At 37.7% G+C, this 22,879-nt stretch overlaps 1 protein-coding gene across 5 annotated transcripts in view; it reads left to right on the top strand.

Moving 5' to 3' along the window:
* The window catches only part of dab2ipb (DAB2 interacting protein b), a 189,105-nt gene that overhangs the window by 33,340 nt on the left and 132,886 nt on the right, over nucleotides 1-22,879 (top strand). For 2 of the 5 annotated variants that reach the window (XM_024257822.2, XM_024257821.2), the window contains exon 1: nucleotides 12,147-12,833. The exons of the other annotated variants lie outside the window; for them this stretch is intronic. In XM_024257822.2, coding sequence (XP_024113590.1) covers nucleotides 12,710-12,833 — 124 coding nt within the window. In that variant the 5' untranslated portion in view covers nucleotides 12,147-12,709. Of the gene's footprint in view, nucleotides 1-12,146; nucleotides 12,834-22,879 lie in introns of those variants that run through there. 5 annotated transcript variants of the gene reach the window in all.

Below are 22,879 nucleotides of genomic sequence, written 5' to 3'. Positions count from 1 at the left end.
TGAGCTTTATTTAAGACACAAAAGCCAGAGGCATAAACATATTTATTCAATAGCAAAAGTAGTTTTATTCTTTCGTTTTTTTACTTGTAAGCAGCTCTTACAAGTTTTGCTATTTTTTGTTTATTTACTTATCAAATGTACTAAATCGAATAATAGATATATAGATGTAATGTACTTTTATTTTTTCAACCAAAAAAAAAATTATGTGTGGTATTGTAAATTTAATGTATTTTTCTAACATATTTGCAGTAATTTTTCATCTCTTATATCACTTGTTTACCAGTTTATAATAAATCTGAAGCATCAAAACAGTTAAAATTAACTACATTTTTTCCTATTTGTCCCAGTAGTGGCACAGTTCTTTGAGGCCAAGCCTAGCTTTTGTTCAAGTGAGAGTTACAATATAATCAAATTCAATTACATGTCCTGCCTATATCGTTCCCTGATCTCCGTTCACCCCCCGTGACCTCCATCTTTGGCCCACTTTGGTTTCACAAGGTCATTCTACAAACTTCACCTATTGTTCATGTGACAATGGAGTCTCTATGACTGAAACAGAAGAAACAATCCTTACATGCGCCGGGTCTGGATTCCATAAATTCCAACATAAAGAACATTAAGTGTTTTGGCATGCATTTGGAAACATGACCAGGTGGTTTCATGCGTTCTGTCTTGTTTAAGCTTTTCTCCGCTGATGCTTTGGACAGAGTTCATGAGCTATAGCTTGCAATTTTAGTTAAAAAAAAATAGAAAGTGGACAATTAAAGACCCAGCAAGAATAAGTAGAAGGAGGGTATAAAGAGCAGCAATAAAAGCTTGAGGAATGAACTAAGTGGAGGATAATTGAGGCACTTTGGTAATTATACGTTTCTTTACCTACATAACTGCTTCTTTCTGTCCTCTAATTTCTTTTTTTGCGTCTCATTTTTAAGCATCATTTCCTGTCCTGACAAAGACTGAAGATTACAGATTATTTTGATGACAGGATTTGGTCACAGTGTTTGAAAACGTTCTGGAAATGTGTCATTTCTGCTTTGGACGTCTAAAACAAACAGACAAAAAAAAAAAGAGGAAAAATGTTCATTTTTCCTTGATCCTGGCTTTTCCGTCCTTAGCAGCTTCCTCCAGCTTCTCCAGGGGATCCCCAGCTGCTCCCAGGCCAGTGTGAAAATGTGGTGTGATCCCCCAGGATGCTCTGGGTTTGCCCCTGGGGTTTTAATCCCAGTTGTGAGGGACTTTCTAAGAGGAAAGTCACATTTCAGAAACCAGTTCAGATTATAGCATCGATAATAACCCAAGATTAAAAGGATTTTTTTAAAATAATTATTATTTTTTTGTTTGGGAGTTGTAACTCCAGTAACAAAAGCTTTTATTAGTTTAAAGAGCCAAAAAGTGGAAAAGTGCACACACTTTCAGTAGGAGCTAGCCTTAGTTTTTTGCAAGCATGATAGGTTATTCTCGCATTTTACAACAGTGGTCCCTATCTCTGGACTGGTACTAGTCCATGGGACAGTTGGTAGTGGGCTGAAGTTGTTTATAATTTGATTCTGAAAAAAATTTTATTCTGAAAAACTACTGGATTTTGTTTGCCAGCTTCCACTTAGTCTTGAAGCAAGTAATGTTTACAAGATACATCTGCTAATTTCATCAAGCAGCTGCACTAACCGCTAGCGGTTGCAGCTTGTGGCAATGTAGCCACAAGCTACCATGTAGCTTATTTAGATTTTGTGGCAATGTTTTTTAAAGCTACAATGAAGATTTGTTAGTGGGTGGTAGCTTTAAGCTACAATGTAGCTTTGTTAGCTTGGGGCGATATAAGCTACAGTGTAGCTTTCTTTGCTTGTGGCAATGTAGCCAAAAGCTACAGTGTAGCTTTGATAGGTTGTAGCAATGTAGCCACAAGTTATAATATAGCTTTGTTCACTTGTGGCAATGTAGTCACAAGATACAATGTAGCTTTGTTAGCTTAGGCGATACAAACTACAGTGTAGCTTTGTTCCCTTGTGGTAATGTAGTCACAAGCAATGTAGTTTTGATATGTAGCCACAAGCTACCATGTAGCTTTTTTGGTTAAGTAGCTTGTGGCAATGTTTTCACAAGCTACAGTGTAGCTTTGTTTGCTTGTGGCAATGTAGCCAAAAGCTACAATTAAGCTTTGTTTGTGGGTGGTAATGTAGCTATAAGCTACAATGTAGCTTTGTTAGCTAGGGCAATGGAGTCATAAGCTACATCGTAGCTTTGATAGTTTCTGGCAATGTAGCCACAAGCTACCATGTAGCTTTGTTAGTTTACCCTGTGGCAATGTTTTCACAAGCTACAGTTAAGCTATGTTAGTGGCTGGTTATGCAGCTGTACGCTACAATGTAGCTTTGTTAGCTTAGGGCAATCTAGCTACAAGCTACAGTGTAGCTTTGTTTACTTGTGGCAATGCAGCCAAGCTACAATGAAGGTTTGTTATTGGACGATAATGTAGCTTAAAGCTACAATGTAGCTTGATAAGCTTGGGGCAATGTAGCTCCAAGCTAAAGTGTAGCTTTGTTAGCATGTTGCAATGTAGCCACAAGCTACAATTAAGCTTTGTTTGTGGGTGGTAATGTAGCTTTAAGCTACAATGTAGCTTTGTTACCTTGTGGCAATGTAGCAAACTACTAAGCTTGTGGCTCACTGGCTCTTTTTTACTAAAGAAAAATAAAAGGAGCCAGTAAAGAAAAAAATGTAGTTTGAAAAGGCGTGTAGCTGTGACGTAGGTGATATAATTTAGTTCATTCTGATGACAAATAGATCCGTATACATCTATGTTTTGCTCATTCGAGCTAGCATCTGGCTCAAAACTATACAACTTGATATCTGATAGTGATCGCCATTTTTGATGTCAGGTTGGGGTTGTGAGGTCCTGTAAGCTAGCGAGAGAACATGTAAATAGAGGGATGATGGGGAAATGGGGGAGGACTTACTCTACGCTAACAGTTCTGTTTAAAGACCACTGGGAACGCTTTAAAAACTGTTGTAAGATGATCAAGTAGGACTTTAACAGATAGAAAAACAGGAGTTTTTACTCCATATATGGATTTATTGCGTAATATTTCACATTTTAATGGTTCCTACATGAAACCTGGTGTACAAACAAAGTTTAAAGCAGCTGCAGATATTTTACAGAGGATAAGGATCAACTTTATCATCAAAAGTTAAGTAAATTTCAGCCTCATGCGGGCCGATCCGAGGAAATATTGCCTGACATTAAACTGGTTCATGGCCTGAAAAAGGTTGTTTTCCAGCACCAAAACACAAACTGGCTTTTAGCCTCGGCTCCAGCGGATTCTTCTGGTGTTTCAGCCGAGGTGTGAGCCTTTCCAGTGATCTACAACTCTATCTCTGCTGAAATGATAAAAACAGATGGTCGGTCATTTAATCTGTGCTGGACTGATTGGAGCAGACTTTGCTGCGCAAGCGTTTGCTGAAATGTCAACAACAGAATGGTGGCTATTCAATCCGTAATCCTGACATTATCCTGAGATATGCCCGGCTCCAATGGTTGCACGGGACAGACAATCTACTGTAGAGGTACTGTAGTGCACGCTGCTTAGTTATTTAAAAAATAATTAGAAAAACTAAGATTTGTGGCTTTCGATTTAGTTTTTTTTTTATATTTGAGCTAAAAAATATGATGAACTGAATTATTCATGTCTGTAATGTGTTCAGAAGATGTTTCAATTGTAACATCCCGCTGCTGTCCGAGCTTCATCTGTGTCGCAGAGAATGCAGTGGTGTCAGACAGGAAACTTGCCGTCATAAATAAGTTATATCTTCCTTATTGCATTAGCATCATTCAAGTAAATGTTATTATGGCCACACTTCTAAATATAGCTGTGAGCTGCAGCGAGAGCAGCTCTGTGGAACCAAGTCACCATGGTAACCCCGTCCGAACATGTTTAAAAAGTTTCTAGAGGCCTGGAAAGGAAAGGTGTGCGTTTTTGCTCATGACTGGAATCCACTTGGGAGTAAATGGATGAATAAGTCAACTATTTAGCCAAAATCTGGGTGGATTTGCTGTTTATTTGTTAACTTTTTGCATTTAAAGCTCTGATCTTATCCTAAAAATTATTCAATTCTGACTTACGAGTTCACTTTTTGATAATTTTTCCTGAAAGTTGACATAAATTATACAATGTTGTTAACGGATTTGCATTTTTGAGAAGTTAGGGTTCTATTGGTTGAGCACCAATTTTGATTAACTTAGTCATTTATTAGGTGTGACCAGCAGGGGGCGGAGTGACGCTCAGCCTCCTCCCTCATCCATCAGTCATGTGACAAAATTAGGACACCCTCATTAAATAATCAATCTTTGTCTTCTTATATCCAATCTTATTTTGAAAAAATTCTAAAATAGAAAGTGCCTCCTATTAGCTATTTTTGTTCTTTTAGCTGAAATCATTGAGACACTTTTTTGTGGAATCAACTCCCTAAAATGTCTTAAGTTTCTAAAACTTAACCGTTTAAGACCGGACCTCTAGTGTTTATATTCTTTGATATTCTTTGATATTAAATGTTAATATTTTTTTCCAATGACTGCATTGGTTAACGCACAGGGTTGTGGGTAAAATTTTGACAAATCGCAGAAATAACTTTTTCTTATCTAATCAGACTTCAATCATAACATCTTTTTGCCTTTGATTTAAAACAACATTCAGTGATCTCTGATTCAAATCTTTTTTTTTTAATATAAGGTACCAAATAATCAAGCCTTGAGATAATAAGCCCTAATTTAATTTAAGTAAACAGTTGTTATTTTGTGATAACGTTTTAACTCCAGTTATTAACACAATATCTCAAGAAAACGAGCAGAGACAAAATATGATCAGATGTGGTCGTCTTCCAAAAAAACTCTCAGACTGCACAATCATGGGGTACACTCTGTAGTGGAAAATTCTAGTCTGTAAATATTAAATATTGTCTGTTTTTCACAATATTTTTACAAAATGTAAACAATATTGATGCTGCAGGAATTAAAAAAAAATATATATCTAAAATAGGCTTTTATTTTTGAAAATATGTGCATGTAGACAGCAGAATTATAGATTTAGTGCTAAAGAACACCACAATAATTCAAATAAGATAAATAAACTCAGTGTCCTTCCTAAGACTGGAAGGTCGCAGGTTCAATTCCATGGTTGAATCAAATTAAAGACTTTCTGTTTTGATTTTTAGTTTAACCCATCACATAATACTTTTTTTTATTGTTATATAATACATTGTAAAAGAAAATACTATGAAGTAAAAGTCTTAAAGTACCCTGGTGGTGTCAGGTGTCCAGTTGTGAAGCAGATCTGACATAAACCCTTGCTGGAGTTGAGCACGTTTGACATAAAAATAGATGTTTTTCACTCAACAGAACAGGACCAGGCTCAGTTTGTCATCACATTTCCTATTGGATCCTTTTATTCCTTTTATCTCCCGCCTCTCCTCGTCTCCTCTGCCTCCCCATCTTACGTATCGGTCTGTTTTGGGCCAACGCGTTCACACAGACTCCTCTGTTCTCCGCGTCTCCGGCCTTGTTTAATGAGTTCTGCTCGGGACGGGACATTCTGCAGTTTGGCCTTTTACTCTGGGGCCGAGCTGGAGTGGGACGCCTGAATGAGAGGAAGAAGAAAAGACCGATTAGAAGGACCGTCCCGGTCCAACACCAAAGCAGAAGCTGTTAGCATGAAGAAACTTTTATCACAGAGAACACTGGCGGGCTTTGGGTTCAGCGACGCCTGCAGCTGCAGATTCTGTCTTCTAAATATCAAACAATCAAACAACACTATTATGACACTAAAGGTCTGACCTTTTCTGAAGTGGAGTATGTCAGATGTTAATATTATGTTCAGTTGAACGATTTTAAAGCAGCTTTTCATGACAAAAACTAGCTTTAATAGGAACTATTGTGTGATAAAACATGTTTTATTTTAGTTTTTCCACACAAAACATGTATTTTAGGCGAAAAAATTAAAGAATAATTTGAAAATGTTAGTATTTTTCACTTTTTTCATTTATATTTGGATAAATTTGAATATTTAGTTTCAATTTTAGTTTTATGCTTTGATTTGTTTCAGGAATTTGTTGTTTATTATTATTATTTATTTATTTTCTTTTTTTTCTGTTCGCAAAAAAATGAGCATTTCAAGGTTTCGACCTTAAAAACTTCCATTAATAAAGCATTAATTCATTAGAAATTATAGTATAACATTGTTAAACAATAATACAAATATTTGACCAAAAGTTGGTTTCATTACAAAATAATGTAGATTATTTATATTATAATTGTTGTCATGTAATGGTTTGTACTTTTATTAAATATATTTTACTTCCCAAATAAAATAGATGCATTTAAAGTATTTATTTATTATTATTTTTTTTTAGTAAATGTGACTTATTTTTATGTTTGGATCCTGATATCTTCCGGTGATGATATATACAAACATTTAAATTCAGCAACAAATGAGGAAAGCTAAAAAAAAATTAAAAAATAAAAAAAAACGATAAAAACAAAAATAAATTTTGGATGTTTTCAGGGTTTTTTAACCTTTAAAAATGTATTTCAAACCTGAAACTGGACCCCTAAAGAGAACGTGGATAGATGTAGGAGTCTGGATGATCATGATTCAGCAACAGCATTTAGCAGAACCTGCAGCTGTAGTTCACCCTTTATTCCACCAGGGGTCACTGCTGCAACAGGCCTGACCTGCGAACTCACCGACTTTTTTTCAGTCTCTGAACAATTAGATCAAGAAAAATAAACTTAAATGCTTTGCTAATTTGATTTAATTAATTCCATCCTTTTTTTCTTGAGGATGAACTATATTTAGTTTTGTTTTAATGTATCAATATTTGTTCACTGTTGTATTATTTTAAAATTTCAAATACAGTTTTTGCATTTTAATTATTTACTTTTTAAATATTCTTAGCGGTCCCTGAGTGCAGTTTTAATTTAAATATTAAAACTGTATTAATAATAAAAATAAAAATGTATTTATTTATTTGTCACTTTCTATCACAAACTTAAAAAAGCTGTGGAAGAACTTTCTGTATCTCTGTTTTCTGAGTTCTAGCAGCAATGTTTCATCTTTAAGGTTCTTTTTTTGCTTTATTACCTATATCTGCATCATATATCCTTTTTTTTGTTTTTTTTCACAGATGTTAGTTATCAATGCTGCAGATGTATAAGTCAACATTTCTGTTTTATGTTCAATGAATTTGCATATTATAGAATTCTTTATACTAAAGATTTCTCCAGTAAAGTGATCATTCGAGAACCATTGAATCTGTTAAAAACAAAAAAAAAATCAATGTTCAGGTGATTGAAGTTTGACCCAATCACAAGACACGTCTTGTTTTTCTTCACATGAATGACTATTTTTTATTTTCCTAGCAATAAAAAATATGAATCATTCATAAAAACTTGTGTTTAGATCAATTTGCATCCAAAATGTCCATTAATAATGTGACTTTTTTGTCTTTTCTCTTTCTTTCTGCTGCTTTTTGGACCTTTGCTGACCCCTTCTTCCTTTCTTCATTCAGCAGGTAAGAACAGTTTATATAACTTACTTTTTTTTCAAAGTTTCTGCCTGATTCTAAGAACAAACTGCAAATATTTGTGACTAAAATGAAAAAGATGTTCAACTACATGACATTTTTCTGGTTGGATGGGAACACAGAGAACTCAAATCAGTGTTATTTCATTCACAACAACAAAAACATCTTTTTTTTTAACTTTATTTTAACTATCATGTCTCTAATCTTTGCATCTGACTTTCCGCTAATGATGAGTTCAAGTCAAATTAATCAAAATCCCCAAACAATAGTAGCATATAATCTCATTTAAACATTTTTAAAAGCTAAAATATGACGCCGCTGAGATCCAACAAACTAATTCAAGAGAAGATGAGATCTTGGTAAAAATTATTTTGCTGCACAACTTTGTGTTTTTTAACAAACGTTTTTAGCGCAGGAATTATATGCAATAAAATGTTCATATTTTTTATACATTTTGGGAACTTTTTGGTGGTCATACTTAAGTTTTTTCGCATTTAAGTAACGAATCCAGAGGATAATAACCTGAAATAGTTGTATTAAATTTAACAAATGATAATATAAAACCATTATAATGTGAATTTTTATGTGTTTTTACTAAAACTCTTCAATTAAAATCCTGAATATTGATGAATTAAAGTACAGAAGGGTAGTTTTTTTTCTCCTCTCTGTCCTGCAAAAGGTTGCAGCTGGTGTACTCACAGACAAAAAAAACCCAAATTCTGTGGTTCACTCTGTTTTTTTCCATGTATTCATCCTTTCACTGTTCCTTTGTGGTGAAATATAAGGAAAGCCATTATCGGCACACAAACTGCGCGGCCCTGACTCGCCCTTGCCTGTTTGCAAACCCCTGGCCAGTCTAACAAGATTCCTTTGTGAGCCATTATTCCCACAGAGATTGCAATGCAAATAGAGACGGCTGGACAAACCAGTCTGCCGTGGAAAATAGTAGGAATCTGTTTGTTCTTTTTTTATTTATGGCCAATTCAGGAAGCCAAATAAACTGGGCTATAAACCTGCATGTTTGTATTTATTTAGAGTGTGTGCTTAAAGCTCTGCTTCTGCACGAGGTTTTATATTTCCTCAAGAATTCCAGCTCTACCTTTACTGATGAATCCCCATCAAGGTCCAGCAGCCCACAGTGGACGCTGGAGACTCTCTCTCCGCTCCACTCTGCCGCTGCGGGGTTACAGGCTGAGGTAATGACAGAAATTCCTCTCTGGGTGCAGGGTTATGGCCCCCGCGGCTCCCACCAGCAACAAGCAGCGTCACAGTGAACAATCCACTGAAAGGAGTCGATGTAATCCAGGGAGTGGGTGCAGAAAGACTTTAATTAGGTGGAATCAACATATCAATGCGGCTTAGAAACGGCAAGAGGTTGGAATTTAAGATAACTTTGGGAATGATTACTCCGGTTTCTGCAATAATGATAGTGTGAATGCTGAAGCTGAATTTGTCCGCTGATGATGATAGTGCCAATAGCTGAAAATGCTGAAATTGATAGCCAGCTAAAATATTAGCTAAATGCCAAATTACTCAAAAAACAAAAAGTAGGTTAGCAAAAACAGCTAGCATGTAGCTAAAAAAATATCAAAACTTTAAAATAGTCTAAAAAAATGAAAAAAGCCTAAGTTACCCACAACAAATATTAGATTAACTCCAAAAATGACCTAAAAAATGCCAAAATAGTCCAAAAAACTAGCAGAATGCCAATTTTTAAAACTTTAAAACTGAAACTTTTTAGCATAATTATGAATAATAACAGGGCAGGAATATTATTTCAGAATAAATCAACTTAAACCTTAAATAACTTTCAATATTTTACCCTCCATAAAAATGTTGTCAAAATTACAAGCTAGAAATGAGCCCAAGATAACATCGGAGCATTAATAACAATACATTAAATGATCTGGAGGGCCGGGTAGAATTACCAAGAGGGCCGGATCCGGCCCCCGGGCCTTGACTTTGACACATGTCCGAATTCTTCCCTTCTCCCTACCCCTCCATCCGTAGGGCCATTTTTCGTATAAGTGGTGTCCGGAATATGTTTTTTTAAATCCGACCCCCCAAGCGGAGGGACACAAAGTCCTCCAGATGTGCGCTCTGAGGCACATAAGTTTATATTTTAATGTAAGGAATGACTTTTTGTTGTAGTATAACCTTTTTAAAGTCATATAACTGTATATTTGAGCGCTGGAAGCTCCGCCCTATTGCTAGCGGACTGGTGATTATTGGTGACATCATTGAACAAAAGGGACATCCGAATGATGAGACACTCCATTTGGAGGGCTAAATGAAGGGAAAGGGAGACGGAAAGAATTTGGATTGAGCCTTATACAAGATATAAGGCCCAAGGAGGTGACACGCAGGTATGTCGTACAGATTTTTCCTCTCTTCGACCCCCAAATTCTCAGGGGTCTCAAACTGGCGGCCCTCGAACCATTTCTGGCGCCCAAGTTGATATTTTGCAGCCGCCGCCTCAATATGAAAGTTCAGCATCTGATAAGCAATCTTCTGCATGTCCACGCTTCTTTGATGATAGATTTGTATTTAGTTTGTGATGTTTTAGCTTGCTTTATGTCTAAAACTTTACATTTGCCTTTGTCATTGGATCTGGTCGTCAGAAAAGAAAAAGTTTTTTTTTCGGTTTAGCTAATATTTCAGCTACATGCTAGCTGTTATGGCCAACTTAGGCTTTTTTAAATTTTTTAGGCTGTTTTGGAGTTAGGCTAATATTAACACGCTAGCTGTTTTGGCTAATTTAGACTTTTTCGGTTTTTTAGCCTATTTTTAAGTTTAGCAATTTATTCAGCTACATGCTAGCTGTTTTGGTAAACCTACGTTGTTTTTTTAAGTTAATTTGGCATTTAGCAAATATTTCAGCTGCCTATCAGCTTCAATGTTTACAGCTGTTAGCTTCAGTGATTTCAGCTCTCAACTTCAGCGTTTTCAGCTATCAATTTTAGCATTTTCAGCTATTAGCACCATCAAGTGCTGTATATCTAGTTAACGCCCCGATGTTATCTTGCGCTCATTTCTAACTTGTATAATATTGACAACTTTTTTTATGGAGGGTAAACCATTGAAAGTTATTTAAGGTTTAAGCTGATTTATTCTGGAATAATATTCCTGCCTTTTTAGTATTCACAATTATGTTAAAAAGTTTCAGTTTTAAAGTTTTAAAAATTGGCATTCTGCTAGCTTTTTGGACTATTTTGGCATTTTTTAGGCTATTATGTAGTTTAGCTAATATTTACATGCTATATGTTGTGGGTAATTTAAGCTCTTTTTTAATTTTTTTAGACTATTTTGAAGTTTATCTATTTTTTCAGTTTCATGCTAGCTGTTTTGGCTAGCCTAAGTTTTTTTTTGTTGTTGTTTTTGTTTGTTTTTTAGAGTAATTTGGCACTTAGCTAATATTTTAGCTGGCTATCAATTTCAGCATCTTTGCATTTACTTGCATTATCACAGGTAATGCTATATGTCTAGTTTATAATTATGTTAAAAAGTTACAGTTTTAAAGTTTTAAAAATGTAGTTTTCGAGTGGTCAATAAATGTTTATCCGTTCGGCCCGCGACCTAAGGTGTGTTTTGGATTTTGGCCCCCTTTGCGATTGAGTGACACCCCTGCTCTATGCCCCCCATGGGCCCAAGAAGACCAAAAACCTGCAGCACCCATGATTTTCTCTCTCGAAATCAGAGCTGCGATAAACAGTAAAATTGAGTAAGATGTCATTTTAGCAGCTTTTTCCCAAACTCTCTTTGTCAAAAACCTTTACTTCTTCAAAAATAGGAAGACTATGACTCCTTCCATGCATATCATCATCGCATCGTCTCGACTTCCTCCTGCCTCTCAAACATTTCACAACAGACTTGAGTCACATCCATTAATACTTTATTTTTGTCACAATCATGTGCAGTCTCACTCACACAGACAGGCACCGTCATCACAGCTCGTTTGACCTCAAAACAAAGGTTTTTTAGTGATCTGCTTCAAAGAGTCTTTTATTTTGAAAGATTTTAGCCACAAAAAAGGAGTGAAAGCATCTTAGCTGCACCTGAAGCTTCTGCGTTCTGACTTGAAATCGATATTTCCAACAGCTTTTATTTCAGCAGACTGTCAGAACTTTCTGTCCACTGCTGGGAATATGATGATACTGCACATGTACAGCAGAGTTCTGTCCTTTTTACTTCCATATTTGAAAGTAGATGTTTTTAAAGAAAAGGAAGGGATAAATCACATTTTTTTTATTGTTTTATTGTTAGAAAACTTCAAGAAAAGTTGATCCTGATGTACAGACGTGTGCGTTTCGTGGTGGACTCTGCTCCATCTACCCGGCCCTCGTCTCCTTCTGATTGGTTGCCCAACACGTTTACAACTTATTTACATCTGCTTCTGGCAGGCTGTCACTCCCAGTCATGCCTTTCTTGCCTAGGAAATTTAAGTGGACGGATTGTAAAACCAGGAGCCAGAGTCTCAACGGATCAGGAGCCAGGAGTTTTATCAAATGGGAGAGCTTTTTTTATCAGTCAGGCTCGTCCCGAGAAATGTGGTTGACATCTGTGAGCCTGTTGCATGTTTTTGGAAAAGTGAAACAGCTGTAATCTGATAGCAGCGTTTGTAAATCCGTTCCACTTGATGATTCGTCGACACACGTTTTCTAGACGTCCCAAAGTTTTCCTCCTGGTGTTCTCCTCCACATGCCTTCCTCCTCTCTTTGTTTAGTTGTATACATTCTCCCTTCGTCCCGGGAGGTGAGGATGTATGTGGCTGCGCTGGAGTTTGCAGCTTTGTTGATTGGGTTTTCTGACATTCCTTCTGCGCCCGTGTGCACTGGGAACAGCTTTCCTGTCATTCAGGATACACACTCACACAGTATTCCGGACAAGTGGTGGGAAACTTTGAGTGGGAGTGTTCAGAGCTGGAGAGACGGTCTGAACTCGCCTGCGTTGAACACAAGTGGACGTTTGATGTTTTAATCCTCTCGTCGGCAGCGGGAGGTGCTTTGAGAGCTCTGACTCTACAGAAGGACTTTTAAACGTGGTGACCCAGCTTGACCCCCCATGAGAACTTCGCCTGGAGTTTGTCTGACATCAAGAGGACTTGTTTCTGTCGAAGTGGTGAGCTGAAGGTGGCACCATGGCGGGGGTCACCAGGAAGGGGTCAGGGAGACCCTCGTACTACTACAGGTTCCTGGGCAAGTCCAGACTGCAGCGTCAGCGAAGCCGGTCCCGCAGCCGCACCAGGTCGTCTGCCACGAGGGGTAATAAATGCTACAGCTGCTTCCAATGATACCAAAGCTGCCCCCCCAAGCCTGTTACAGAACAGATGCAACCAAATATTCTGCAGCAGCTCCATGTCTATCTCCTTTAGCTCAATAGAGATCCACATGCAACTGAAACGTGAAGCTAAAAATGGAGCTCCTCTTCGTCTTTTTCAGGACGGATTCTGTTGCAAGTTCACACAAGAACTAGAGTTTTGGTATTTTTAGGACCCCGTGGCAACGCTCCATTCATGTTGATGTTTTTCTAGGCAACACTTTGGCGTCACAGTTCACAGAGGGGTGCTGCCCTCACGCGTGACAGCTCCCAGCTCGGTGCAGAGTTCCACCCCGCTTGGGTGCTACGCCTGCTACTATTTCTATTCTCAGGCTAAATTTTCCCCCATGAAAATAGTTGATTTTACTATTGTTCACCAGCAATCTGCTTTTTTAGTAGTGTTGGCATGTTTGAGCCAGCGAAAGCTACTGCAAGTCAATGTTTTTTAAGGCACGGATACTAAATCTGACCACAACTGAGAGAAATTAAAATTCTAAACAAAATGACAATATATATATATTGCTAACCACGTTTTTCAATGGCGAATTGAACTTGCGCAAACGGCACGAGCACTGACCTGCTTTACAGTACCTACAAAATACTGGATTTTTCTGTCTTATTTTGTAAGAGAAGAAGATTTATGCCCAATCTGAATTCTTCCCTTCTCCCTTCACCCTAATAGTGTCTGTCTTTTAAGGGGCTCACTGAAGCCCCTCAACAAGGATAGCTAATAGAATAGAGTCGCTCCACTCTATCAAACTTGATGCAAACTTTTCTAGCAGCTCCAAACATCAGGAACACTTCCTCTCCTCCAGATTGCATCTCGATTTGTCCTCCCGTGTCCATCTGTGCTTTTTTTGTTTTTTTCTACCGCGTGAGGCCAACAAGGCCGGCAGAGGAGAGCAGAACGCGTGGATGCCAGGTTCCTCTGTCTGTCTTCAGATGAAAGAGGAGCTTTGAAGTCGCTGCACTCTATCATTCACTTGTCTAAAGAGCGCACACGTGTGCATTTGAGCTGGAGTACAAAGACGAATGCAAACACGCCGGGCCTTGATCTTTGTGGAGCTCTGTCCTCGCAGAAACTTTTGCATTAAGGAGCATGGAGGCAGGAGGACAAACTGAGGCTAGATGAAGCAGAATTTCCAAAAAAAAAGTTTTATTTGTTTTAGTGGAACACATAAAAGTCTGGAAGTCAGTGGATATATGAAGAGAAATATTCCTTTTTTTTAATATATTCATGCATTTTTTGCAGGTATAGTTGAAGTGCGGTCTAATCAGGGTGTTTTATTCTAGAAACTTCCTGTTTCTTGTCTATGCAACTTCCTGGCACTTTACCCACTTTGTGAGTCGTTACAAGCAACAGATAAAAAACTCATTTATTTAGAGGAGCAGATCCGAGAAGCACTTTTAGGATGTTAGGAGTCATAAGCGCTTTAATGAGCTATGCTGCTACAAAAACAATGGAGCCCCAGCAGAGTCCGCAGCGCTCTACTAATATGGATAATCTGAGAGTTGATGGGCCTTATTTATGGGGCAGGAAGTCTGTCCCTGAGGCAATTTATCATTTTAATGTCCAGCGACAAATGTTGGAGTTGAACTTCATGTTAACAGTGGTCACATTGTCTCAAAAAGAATGTCTCAGCCAAAAGGTGAATAGATTTGTGTGTGGTTTTCTGCCACCGAACAACAGAACGTTCAATCCAGTCTTGTTAAGGTGTGAATTTAAAACTAGAGTCGATGAAAGAGCAGGAATATACCTTTATATATGTCAGACTGAGTCAGAGTTACATCTGTTTGGAGAACAGGAAAGAGACAAACACAGAAAAGTGTCAGTATTAATGCTAGTAACCTATACTTGAACTTAAAACAAGAAGATAACTGGAAGAGTTTTTTTTCTTGAAGTTAGCAAAAAACTAAATCTAAAAGTTGCAGTTTCAACTGGTCTAAAACATCAAACAGGCTTTAAATATCAGGAATAACTGGTTTTGCAGTGAACGTTTGTGCTTATTGATTTAAAATGTTTAAAGAGCGTTTGTAGCATTTTTCCCTAATTTCATAACTAAAATGAAAGATTTTCTGTTTTATTTTTTTACTTAAACCTATTGATTGTATATGAGAACTGGACTGAGTGACCCCTTCCTGTTCCTAACAGGAAGTACCTACTTTTTACAAGAAGCCAAAATCCTATAAACTTCTTTTAAGAAAGAATCATCTTTTAATTAGTCATTACCGGTATTTTTGTTGGAATAACCATTATTTCACTGCTATCCTTTGGTACCATGTTCTTGCTAACTTTTTTCCATTATATTTTTTTCTGTAGTGCAAGTTATTCAAGTTATAAACTGACCAATCACATGTCTCGTGGTCTTGAAACGTTTGACAGAATTTCCCGAAGCTGCTTTCACGTACTGGGGGCGTGTTCTTCCAAGAAACTCCCTCTTGATTGGTTAAGTTGGTTGCCATAGAAATGTTAACTCAGACCTACTTGAACCAATCATTGGTTACTGACAGTGAATGGCTCCAATATTGAAAATGGTGACAGATTTGACTTGATTTGGTAGGAGCCATGACGTCACAGTTGCTAAGTCTGGTTCTTGCTAAACACATATAACAGACGGTGTTCACACTGGACTGTCACTACACGATACCAGTTTATAACTTTATAATAAGATTCCTTAAGAAGCTTTATTATTTATAGGGTGTTAGTAAAACATTTACTGTCACAATAACCCAAAAAGGGTTTATTAACTGGTTTAGCTTTCAATCCATATTCAATGCTTGCATGTTTTGAACTTTGAGCTCAAAAATTGTCCTAGAAACTTGTGCAGGTCACTGTGAACGCAGTAGTTTTGATCGCGAAACCCGAAACGTGCATTTAAGAGTTATTACATAATACTGCGTTTACACTGGCCGCGTGTGGGGTGTTCAAACACACTCTACGCGGTTTTATGAATGCACATTCAGCTGGTGGTGTTCACACCGGACCAGTGCCAGACTCGCAGGTAGCTAGCAGCAGGGAGGAGATTCTTCTTCTGTGTTTTTATTGTTTATCAGCACTTGTCCGCCACCTACAATAGTTTACGCGAAAAGCCAAAGCTGTCTAAATCCTACAAATCTTGCTCCAGGCTTTTTGTTTTCTCAACTCTGTTCCAATAAATGTTGTCATATTAATCCGACCGGGTAGATAAACTGTATTAATTAGCTTTTCCTTTGTGATCATGTTTACAACTGTTGGCATTTCTGTGTGTATATGTCACTACCAAATCCAAGTACATAATCGGTCACATGCTAATCGTACCAATCACAGTTGGATGTTTCAACCAGCGATCAACGAACGACGATTTCAAAACTTGTGTTGCGTGATCATAGCCAATCCAGAAGCAGAAACCTGAATTTCTGGTCTACGCACGTTTGCATATACTTTACATTAAAAGTGTCCGCTTGAACGCAAGTTGACGCAGTCGGTCTGACAATTGTGAACGTGAAACAAACGTCACATTTTTTACTGCAGTTATGTGTTTCAGTTTAACACCTAGTGAGAAAGAAATCTGGTCTCCAAGTGTTTATCTAATTTATGGTTTTATTACCTTTTTTTAAAACTATTTTTAGTAAAATATTTTTGATTCAAAGAAAGTTAGTTGAAACATTTAATTGTGACAGGGAATGTTTTGTTTAAAAAAAAAAAAAAAGTCCTCCTGTTGGATTCTAATTCCACCTGTGGAGTAAAAACTCTTGTTCACACCTGAACCTGAACCAGAAGTGTGACTCTGTCCTGAGGATGTGGCGGCGGCCCCTCCTGACTAACAGGCCGTCCGTGTGTCAGATCAGATTACATGAGCTCATGTGTTATTGTTTTGGCAGCGTGCACATATGTGTGGGCTGTTATCTGTGGAACAAGCTGATGTCAGGGGCAGAAGTGAGTCCTTTTCCTCTCCCGTGCCCCGGCTGGTGACACCGACATGCAAACTCACGCTTTATCTACAGGGAAGAATAGATGTTGGGCAGGCAGAAAAAAATACTGCGGCCTTGTTCGGCGTGAGGACCCGCACAGAATGTCCTGACCTCTTACTGTAGACTGAAGAATCAGCCTGACGTGTGCTGAGATTGAGCTTCTGTTTCAGTTGTCTTAGCGGCTTTTATTGTTAATCCACGCCTAAGTATGGCATAAACGTTTCCATTCAGTAATGGGAAGTAAAAACCTTAATTTAAGATCATCTTTATATATTCCGAATATATAAAAGATACAGCCAAAGAGCAGAAATATTGTTTTTGTTGTTTTAGCAATGCTTTAAGAAGCTAGTATTATGATTGAAAAATTGGGGGTGGGGCAAATGTGGCAAAGTTTTTTACTGGGGGAGGGGCATGTGGCCCCTCTTGCCCACCCTTCCCCCATCCTGTTGCATCACCTCCTGGAGCAGATATTCAATAACAACAAAATAATTCTTCATTTCTGAAAACTTTTTATTTTTTAACTTTTCCACACTTTTTTCATCTTCTTTATTATCCAGCCACAAATTAATACTATGAATTTGCATCATACACCAGTTTTTGCAAAACATATATTTTCACTTTATGTTAAAAATACACCAAATAGAGAAGAAACCAAAAATGTTGAAGTTTGGTCTTTATTAGGACAACATATGTGCTGACATGGAAGTTCCCTTCTCTAAATCACAGACTAACTTCCACAAAATGTTCCCATCTTTAGAACACGTGCAAAAGCCTATTTTTGACCAAATTATTTCATATTTTGCTGTTACCGAAAGCTTGAGATGGAGATGTTGAATTCACTTTTGACTATATAGGAGAGGTGGACCGAGCCGGTGTGATGTCATCCATAGAAAATGGCTTACTTCTGGCTCTATCAAGTCAATTCGATTGCCATTTTTCTCAATACGGACACCGTCGTGTTGGAGCCAAGCGTTGTCGTTAAGCAGCGACTGATTCAAGTTGGTCTGAGTGAATGCTTATTCGCCAACCACCACCACCAATCAGGAGTGAGCTTGTTGGAAGGCCACACCCCCACCACTAGAAAGTGGGCTACATAAAATCTTTCAGTCGAATGTTTTGAACATTGAACGCATGCTTTTAATAAGGCATCTGATTGGCAAATTTAAAACTTGAATAATTGCACTAAATAAAGAAATATAAAAAAAAGGCATTCGAGCAAAAATGGTTAATTCTGACAAATATGACTAATTGTACTAATGAATAAAATTTTCTTCCTAAAACGAGAATTCTTAATGAGACCGTACTTATATCAAGAAAATTGTTCAAATTTTAAGAATTTTGACTTATTTTAAGGGAGCTAGTATAACTTCTGTAGAGTTTACGATCCAATGTTTGGCTCCATAAAGCTGCATCATACAAAAAAAAAATCTGACAGGAAGAAAGAAAGTCGGTGAAGTATAGGAAAGAGGGGGAGGTTAAAAGGAAATGGTTACTGGACCAGGGCGATCAGTGTCAAAGAAAACATAACCATGACGTGAACACGGTTCAGCACTGGGACAATGGGAAGGCTGGTTTGGATAGAACACAAGTTCATTCTGCTGCTTCAAAAATTGCCGTCAGTTCTTTGTAAAACCGATTTTCCACAGAAACATCACAGATAATCACTGTCATTCTGTCACCAAAAGACTGAAAAAAGGATTCAGTGTAAGTAGAGATCTGAAAGCATTCATTTGCTTGAAACAAAGTCATAAAAAACGAAATTCACTGCTGATAGACAGATTTTTCCAGCTAAATCTAAAGATCTTTTCTTCATCTATTTTCCTGTTTTGGAGCACTTTTCTCTGATTAGGCTCATACTTCACTAATCGCACTAATCATCCCTATTCTTTCATCGTTTTGACTTCATTTTCTGAGCATACTTTTAATCTGGCCAACAGGCTGACGAGTATGTGAGATGAATCATCTGACATTACCGTGAAAATATTCCTCGTTCTTCTGCTGATAATGTAGTTAATTAGCTTTCAATATTATATCGTTGAAAACAGGGATGTCAAACAAAGAGAGAGGACGGTAAAAATTAGCTACGGAGTCATGAAGGGAATCTGTAAGGAACTCTTTTGGATGTTTAACCTGGGATTATGCGCTGATCTCTGTTCTAATCTCTCGAGTCTTCTCACCCGCCTGCTACTTCTTTCTTTTTTTTTTTTTCTTTCACTCACATCGAGGGGCTGGCTGACGTAATGTCTCTGAGCAACCAAAAGAGTCCAATAAAAGGGGGGACAGGTGCAGGCTAATCCCCTTTAATCCACTCATATCAACTCAGATTACACGCTGTGAGTCTGAGAGCAATTTTCGAGAAGTCACTGTGAAACTATGGAGGTGTAATCGACAAATCAAATAACCTCTGTGAACTGTCAGTCAGGCAGAAGATTTCATGTGCAACTAAACACATTTATTGTGTCTGCAGTGTGTTTTTTTTTTTAGTTGAACATCTGTACACAAACCAATCAGATTTCTGCCGTTCTGCTAATGTAGCTTAAAAAGGAAACCTGATCTGCTGTCACAGACGACAGTTGGTTTGCATCAGAAAGTTGTTCAAATCTGTAAAACAGCTGCAATTGTGACTAGTTTTGGTTACTTGATTCTGTTCGTAAAAGTCGTTCAATAAATAGTACATTAATTGTCTGATTGGTGTGAAAAATAACAGAAGCTGAAAACCTTAATTTAGAGGGATTTTTTGGTCCGTTTTCTTGTGATAATGACATCTACTATTACATTATCAGATAATGAGAGAGTAGATGTCATTATCACGAGATATCAAATTTTATTATTTTGGGATAACAAGATAGGGAAGAATATACTTTTTTCCACTTTTTTCTACAATTCGAAGTTTGTCTGAGAAAATGTGGAACTTATATTTAAATACTTTAATCTGGATCAGTTGCCAGATGAAAGGACCAGACCGTCAACATGGCTACAAAATGGTCCCTACCCCTCCAATTTTAGGGACATTTGAAGCTGTAGTGGCGTCCAAAACCGTTTCTTTAAGGAGTAGCCGTAGGGACTAAGAGCTGTGTATCTCTCCAATGATATAGCATGACTTTTTAAGTTATGTGTTTTCTGAACGCTGGCAGCTACATGCTAACTTTAATGGCTGACGACTACTGATGACATCATCGAGGGTCAGTAACGTCTGAATTTGAAGCCACTATTTTAACATGTTTGTAGGGTGGGAGAAGCCGTAGGGGAAGAATTTGGCCTTGGTCTGTTACAAGAGAAAAAAATAATTATCTCACAATATTGAGATAGAAGTCGTCAACAAAATGGGGTAAGAAAAAGCTACGCGTTCTCGGACTAATCGTAATCGTGTATCCCCTAAATATTTTTGTTGAGGTGAAGAAAATTCTCAGGGTGTCCCCCAAAAAAGTCTGTCCTCCAAGTCAGGTTTTTGTATTTGCCATATTACTCTATCTACCGTATGTTGAGAACCCCTTACTGAGTTTTAATCTAAATAAACCTGATTTTAACAAAAATAATTTACTATAAATAGTCCTGTTTTCTTGTTTGTAAGATCTACATGGGATGTCCCAGAGGTAATACAGAGTTAACCCTTTAATTCCGGTGTTGTCCCAGGTGACACCTAAATGACACTTTGTCTTTGACACACCGTAATTCTTTGACACTTTACATGACCCATTATAAAGCAGCTGATTCTGATGCAGGGAAAAAAATGTCTTTTCATATCAGCTTTGATTAGCTTTCAAATTGGCTTTCATGGCAATTACTAAAGTAAACACCAAATCCAAATTCCTCCCCTACCCCCACCTTTAGCTCTATTTCAGACAAACCTACCCCTTCAAATGCCCCTACAATTGGAGGGGTAGCGGTAAAATTTGGATTTAGCCAAAGTGTTGGATATCCTCTTCAAAACTGCTTATTTACATAAAAGCTTGCATTTGAGCTAAAGGTGCTTTTGTTAACTTCTATTCAATTGTGTATTCTGTTGAAGAATTACTGTAGAAGAAAGAATGACGACTCTTTTCTCAGAGAACTCTGTTTCTATATTTTCTGGAGTTTTAATCCTAAATCCAGTGTATGTGATTGTTCTCAAATCTGACTATCTGTGAGTCGCAAAGGAAAATCAGAAGAAATTGCGGGTTTTTAGAACATTTATTATTATTAGGACTTCTCTTTCTGGTTTCTCGTCAAACTGCCACCACAGGAAGTGATTGGAACAGCAGTTTTTCATTAAACTTGTGCATTTTTTGTTAAAAATGGTGGGCTGTAATTGCATGCATCTGTTTTCCAAATATTTGTTCTGTCTTATTTGCCATTCTTTGGGTTTTGTATTTATGTTTTTTTGTAGAAGAAATACAGCGATCTCCTACTAGGGCGAATGTTTGACAACATCTTTATTAGGGGAACTGCTGATAGCACATTTCAAATTATGGTTTTTAGCATTTTCCCCTCAGAAAGTATTTCAAAAGCGTTTGAATATGTCATCTACTGGCACCAAGTCAGGCGTTTTTCTTTTCTTGGCCGAGCATCTGATGTTATTGAAGTCAGGAGGATCTCGGTCGATGCTGCCGTGTCGCTCTCTGCACAAAGACAAACTTCCTTCTTCTGTGGCCCACTTCTTCTTCTCCTCCTGCCCTTCCTTCAGCTCCCTTCCTCTGCCTTCTCATAACAAACTGCAGACAAAGGCGAGAGAGCGCCAAACTAAACACAAAGCACAGCACTTTTCTCTGGATATCACTTGAACAGATGCGAATATGGAGTCATTAAGATATTTAGATGTAGTACAGAATGTCTTATACATTCTCCTGACAGGGCGTCTGTTCGCTAAAAGTTCACTGTTGTTTTTTTGTGCTCTAGTAGTTTTAGTCCACTCCCTTGTTGTCCAGAGTGTTTCTCCAAGGAGAACTAGCAGCACCTCATTATCACCCCATCATCTCCACACTGAGTAAATAAAGAGGTCAAAAGTCCAGTGCTGACTTCGGGGTTCGCTGTAGACCCATTTTAGACTCTGTACAACCCACTCTCCTCTTAGACGAAGACGTCAAGCATGAAAGCTGCAACATGTGGGACAGCTTCCTTTGCTGCGACCTTAATGACATGGAGTGGAATCCAGAGATCATTTACTGTATGTGAGAACTGGACTGAGTGACCCCTCCCCCCTAGAGGCCCAAACAGGAAGCGCCAGCTGGCTCCAAGAAGCCAAAATGTCATAGAATTCTCCAGAGAAATGAACACTCAGTCATTATTATTGTCAAAATAGCTCTTCTTGCTTTGTTTTCAAAAATGTTTTTTAAAATATCAGCACTAAGAGTTATTTAGGGTATAAACTGGCCAATCAGATGCCTCAATAAAAGTAGGTGGTGCCTTCTGGCCCCCGCGTCAAATGTTTGAAACATTTGATTGACAGATTTCATGGTTTCAACTAGTAGGAGTGTGGACTTCTAACACGCTCACTCCTGATTGGTGAGAGTGGTTACCATAGAAACACTGACTCAGACTAACTTGAACAAATCACCGCTATTAACATGGCAGCGTCAATATTGCTAAAAAAAATATTGACTATTTGGTTGAAGCCAGAAGTATTGGTTTTCCAAATATAAGTCGCATTTTTTTATGTAGTTTGACCAGGAATACTCTTAGCTGGGACATATCTGTTCTTTTTTAAAATAAATAAATAGCAACAACTGTGGAAGGATCTCTGCAGCAATGGCAGAATTGTTTAGTGATATTAAGAGTAGGGCTGGGTTAATAAAATCAATCGATTTGAATCGATATAAGCTTAATAGATCAATAATCGATTCATAAAAATATTGATTGACCTAGCACATAAAGCTAAAGTCTGCTAGCCTGATGCTAACGTTTAATGAAATTTCTCATAGGACAGCTAATGCTAACGCTCAGTTGACGTAAACAAACATTGGTGACTAGATGAGCATCTTTCTAAACTCACAGACATGAATTTTTTTAAAGTAACCATTTATGGTCTAAAGCACCATTTTTTTTTTTTTTGCTCATTCTTTGC

This window comes from Oryzias melastigma, linkage group LG12 (assembly GCF_002922805.2).
Source record: "Oryzias melastigma strain HK-1 linkage group LG12, ASM292280v2, whole genome shotgun sequence".
In the NCBI taxonomy this organism is placed as follows: Eukaryota; Metazoa; Chordata; class Actinopteri; order Beloniformes; family Adrianichthyidae; genus Oryzias; species Oryzias melastigma.
The sequence above is the reverse complement of the archived record's forward strand: the minus strand, read 5'-3'. Positions and strand labels throughout refer to the sequence as shown.